The sequence below is a fragment of the Corticium candelabrum genome, chromosome 8, assembly GCF_963422355.1.
Source record: "Corticium candelabrum chromosome 8, ooCorCand1.1, whole genome shotgun sequence".
Taxonomy (NCBI): Eukaryota; Metazoa; Porifera; class Homoscleromorpha; order Homosclerophorida; family Plakinidae; genus Corticium; species Corticium candelabrum.
The window spans coordinates 6,261,187-6,266,175 of record NC_085092.1 but is presented as its reverse complement, the minus strand read 5'-3'; the positions used below and the strand labels follow the sequence as shown (position 1 = coordinate 6,266,175).

General features: G+C 42.4%; 2 protein-coding genes across 2 annotated transcripts in view; one reads left to right on the top strand and one right to left on the bottom strand.

Annotated features, from left to right (window-relative positions):
* The first annotated feature begins 756 nt into the window (after positions 1 to 756).
* On the top strand, positions 757 to 1,738 carry LOC134183715 (uncharacterized protein K02A2.6-like). Its single transcript, XM_062651309.1, has one exon. It carries the CDS (start codon positions 914 to 916, stop codon positions 1,733 to 1,735), a length of 822 nt encoding a protein of 273 aa, XP_062507293.1. The 5' UTR covers positions 757 to 913; the 3' UTR covers positions 1,736 to 1,738.
* A 2,319-nt stretch (positions 1,739 to 4,057) lies between these two features.
* LOC134182961 (zinc finger protein 862-like) overlaps positions 4,058 to 4,989 on the bottom strand; it is a 1,215-nt gene continuing 283 nt past the window's right edge. Inside the window, exon 1 of the mRNA XM_062650403.1 lies at positions 4,058 to 4,989. This exon is cut by the window's right edge and continues 283 nt beyond it. Coding sequence (XP_062506387.1) covers positions 4,058 to 4,989 — 932 coding nt within the window.

Below are 4,989 nucleotides of genomic sequence, written 5' to 3'. Positions count from 1 at the left end.
AGATGGCACTGAACGCCCAGTCGCATTTGCATCACGAACACTAGCTCCAGCTGAGAAGAATTATGCTCATTTAGAAAAAGAGGCCCTAGCCTTGATTTACGGAGTAAGACACTTCCATAAATACCTGATGGGAAGGAAGTTTACGCTATTAACCGATCATCGACCGCTACTGAGGATTCTAGGAGCTAAGGAAGGAGTTCCTACGCTAGCAGCTGCACGACTGCAGCGCTGGGCACTCATATTAAGTGCATACAGCTATGAGCTAGAATACAGGGCCGGGCAGGATAACAAGGAAGCTGATGTATTGTCTCGACTTCCTATACCAGTAGAAGTGATTGATCCAAATGAACAAATCTTTGGAGTGGATTATTGTGAACCATTGCCCATGACTGCCAAAGAGATTGCAAAGGCAACCCAATTGAATGTGGTGACAAGGAGAGCATATCAATATACTCGATACGGATGGACTACCAGAGATGTGGACCAATCCTTACAACCATTTGCTAAACGTGCTAATGAGTTATCGATCGAAGGAGGCTGCTTATTGTGGGGCAGCAGAGTTATCATCCCAGAGAAATTGAGAAAGACCGTATTAGCGCAGATACATGAGGGTCATCTGGGGACCAGCAAAATGAAGGCCTTAGCCAGAAGTTACGTGTGGTGGCCGAACCTGGACAGGGATATAGAAGATTTGGCAAGATCATGTGAACAGTGTCAAAACCAGAAGAGTAGACCAAGTACTACTAAACCCTCACATCCATGGATCTACCCAACATCACCATGGGAACGTGTCCATGCGGATTTTGCAGAGTTTGCGTGGAAGCAGTATTTACTTATTGTAGATGCCTTCTCTAAATGGCCGGAAGTCCACGAACTGGGTATACATGCTACTACAGGGCAGACAATTGAAGCTATGCGAAGAAGCTTTTCTTGTCATGGATTGCCACAGCGACTTGTAACCGACAACGGTCCTCAGTTTAGGGCACAAGACTTCATGGAGTTTATGGAGGCCAATGGAATCAAGCATCAACTGACTCCACCCTACCATCCTGCATCTAATGGACAGGTAGAGCGAATGGTACAAGAGTTGAAAAAGAGCTTGAAGGTTCGACCAGCGGGAAGATCGATAAGTCATCAAGTGTCTTCGTTCCTTCTACACTATCGTACGACTCCACATACTGCAACAGGCAAAACTCCTGTCGAACTGTTGATCAAACGAATACCAAGAACCAAGTTATCTTTGTTGCGCCCAGAGGTAAGTGACATTGACAGAGATGAACAGAGAATCAAGTTCGAGGAAGCTACCAAACGATCAAGACAACTGGATCCTGGTTGTAAAGTCAGTGTGTGGAATCCACGTCAAGATAGTCGTGGTAGGTGGTTGGTGGGAACCGTTGAACAACAGCTAGGACCAACCAGCTATTTAGTGAATGTGGAAGGACATTCCAGGTACGTGCATATAGACCAAATGCGTTGGAGAGATCAACGGAGTGTACCAGAAACAGCTGATGTAAGTGTACCAGAGATAGAGGTGGAAGAGATACCAGTACCAGTCATTCCTGTGAAAGAGACAGGACAAGTAGTTCAATCTACTAAACACAAGGACCAAGATGAGGAGTCTACCTTGATCTCCAAGGAAATGTTATCACCTCCAGAAGACCACGAGATTGAGACTCCCAGACGATATCCAAAGAGACAAAACAGACAACCACCAGCAAGATATCGTGAACAATAGATAAGGACAGCGCCAGACTAAGGAAGGGAGAGTGTGGTATAGCGAGCATGCGCTTTAGGTGTGACTGCGGTTTGTGTACGTGTGATATTAGTCTAGCGATAACTAGCGTTGAGTGCACTTGTGCAGTAGAGTACGTGTCGTTCACTGTAGCAGAATAGAATCTGGTATAACCGGTCCACTGAGTCGGTATACGCGATATATTTAGCCTAGACTACAGCGGAGTAGTATTACGGCTAGTGAGCTATACAACACTAGTCTGCGCGCAAACGGTACTGGCCGCGTGTGATCTACGTAGAAGGTCATCACTCCGCCAATTGTAGATCTCAGACTACAAGCCTACACGACACCCGTCACCAACACTCCATAGTCTTACCTTTTCAACATGCTTCAGTTGTCTGCAAGTGCTGGATATGCCACAAACACCAAACAATGGTCATAGCATCCACTGTGATACGTTTATTGGATTAGACGAACGCTAATCTGATTTTGAAGTTACGGGACACTTGATGACGTTCGGGGTGACAGTTGATGACGTTGGGGTGACACTTAGTAAGCATTTAGTAAGGAGATATGGCAGGAAGTAGGCGGGATGATCCCAGACTCTGTCGCGCCTGGAATTGTCATACGGGCACCGGACAAGACTAGTGCGAGAGAGTCTGGGGACGAGGCTAGAAAGCACCAGTTACACAAACTTCTGTCAATCTCTTTGCCCATTTCTAAGTTAATTAACTAGGAAACAATTGAGTCTGTAGTATAACACATATTTCAGCTACAGAATTACACTACTGTACAAGTAGAATCTGTTGCAATCACAATCTGATAGCCTACCTTGCTTGTTGCCAATAACAAAGGTAAAACTAGGAAAGAAAACTCAAACATGCATGACAGTTGCTGAAATTTGATAGAATACAATGAATTACATATAAAATAGTAGGTGAGTAGTTGGATGTGAACGTTGTGGCTTTATCATTAAATATTATCTCCCTGTTAATTTTTTTATAATTATTGTTGTTGTTGTTTTTATTGTTGTTATCAATTTTCTATGACATCATCTACATAACGTAGTTCCCACCAAGGGCAACAAGCAGACAAAAAATAAAACAAGCAACAAAACAAAACAAACACAAAACAAACAAGCAAAACAAACAAGCAAAGAAAACGAACAACAAAACGAAACAAACAAACAAAACAAGCAAAACAAACAAGCAAACAAAACAGACAAAACAACAAACACACTAGTTACTAACAAAATTTCTTAATAATAATTAAGGCTTCGATTCAATACTGTACACCTTCATTACAAATTGTTTGCTACATACTGTGCCAGAATTGGTGGAAAGTGGGAGAAGACCGTTTCGAAGCTCTCGAGTTGTCAGAGAGAGCTCAAGCACAATGGGCACAGGCAATCGATTTCTTCAAAGTAAACCCCCATTTCTACATCACAACACTTTCTATTGTCACAATTAATTATTTATAATTTATGCAGTATTATGACAAGGACCTGTCAGGAGACATTGATCCGGATGAGTTCAAGCCTGTATACAAACGACTGCTCGATGCTGGACACAAACTGGGGACTCAGGAGCAAGCGATTGCGACCCTAGATACGAATGGAGACCATCTCATCTCTCTCAACGAGTACATTGGCTGGCTGGTCAAACTCGGTGCGCTGCCACTCTAGAGAGAAACTGTGAAAAACTAAATTTTGGACGCAATCATGAAAGTGTATAAAATCAAAAAATTGGCTGGTTGACTTAAGAATGCGTTTACGTGTACACCGACCTATTTCACTCTGTATGGGTGACATGTGTGTATCCTGTCAGGCTCAACACCTTGACTGCATAGTGTTTAGTCTACGCAAGTAAATATATTGTTGTACGGTCCTATTGGCTACTGTGCCGTCACGTGACATCTACTTGTGTCAAAGTACACTACTCAATTTGTCATACGTAACAAATTGACAAAACTTGTAGTTGTCCCCAGGCAACCACGTACTGATCTTTCAGTTGTCCGTTGCTGACTATGGGTGTCCTTGCAATTTCCTCTCACACAACACTAGTAGTCTATTGTGGAATTTGCCCATGTGTGTACGTGCATGCACGCACGTGTGTCCAGTTACACACTACTGTAGCTCACAAATACTCAATAGAATTCATGCATGTAAAATTACAAGCCGAAACTATTAGTGACTGATTTATTATATCTTTATAGTATCTTTAGTATCGATCACTAACAGCAGCACACAGTCAATTAATTATGAGAAAACGTCAACTCTTGACAGTGAAGTAATTACTACGTAAACACGACAAACATATGTCTTATTCAAATTGACTCATCCGACTCATCAGACTGGTCAAGTTCGCTGAATTTGCGCTTTCTAGAAGTGTGATGCCCATGAATATGGCGGCTCCCAGGTGTCCGCATAAGCCATGCATTGATGACGTTATCAGGGGCAAACTGTTCCAGTTCAGGACCATCACAGTGAACTCTCATTAGGTTGTCTGAAGTTGCCTGCTGCAATCTACTACGTCGATTTGACTTGATCAATTTCATACCTGAGAATTGACGCTCACATTCAGCAGTGCTGGGACTGATGGTGAACATGATGTCAACAAGATGCAAAATACTGCTTAGATCTGGGTTCTTGTACTCTGCCTTCAATAGATCACTATACACTGGAAGTAAAGGAGAAGTGCGAAGTGGCAGCAGACAACGTTTGAGTCTGCCCCATTGACTGGGCACCTCATTAATTTTGCAGCTAGCCTTCTCCAGAGCTGGATAGAACGCTTCCAGTAGGGATTTGATAGCATTATGACCAAACTTCTTTAACTCGCTCTCGTTGTATGGCCATAACTTAAAATTAAATATCTTGAAATGCTTCAATGGTTCTTCATCAAAGCAGGCAAATCTCTGTTTCAGATACGCTATCGAACTTTCAACTAGATTTGTTGCGTTCATGTCCCAGTCTATGCCGTCTGTTTTCGCACTTTCTCTCGTCATCCTTCTACCTCGCAACTGAATTTTGCCAAATTTGTTTTTGTAAGCATTGAATTTCAGATTGAATGATTTTCGATAGTCTCCGCCTTGTTCAATAAGATCAGAAAGACCGTCAATGCAACCAGTGATGATATCTGGAATTTCAAGTACTGTTAACTTGTCTTGCTGAAATTTTCGTGAAACTTTGTGGCACAACACTAAAAAATCTAGCATAATATGAAGCCAAAAAACAAACCGGAAGCTCAAAACATTATCCA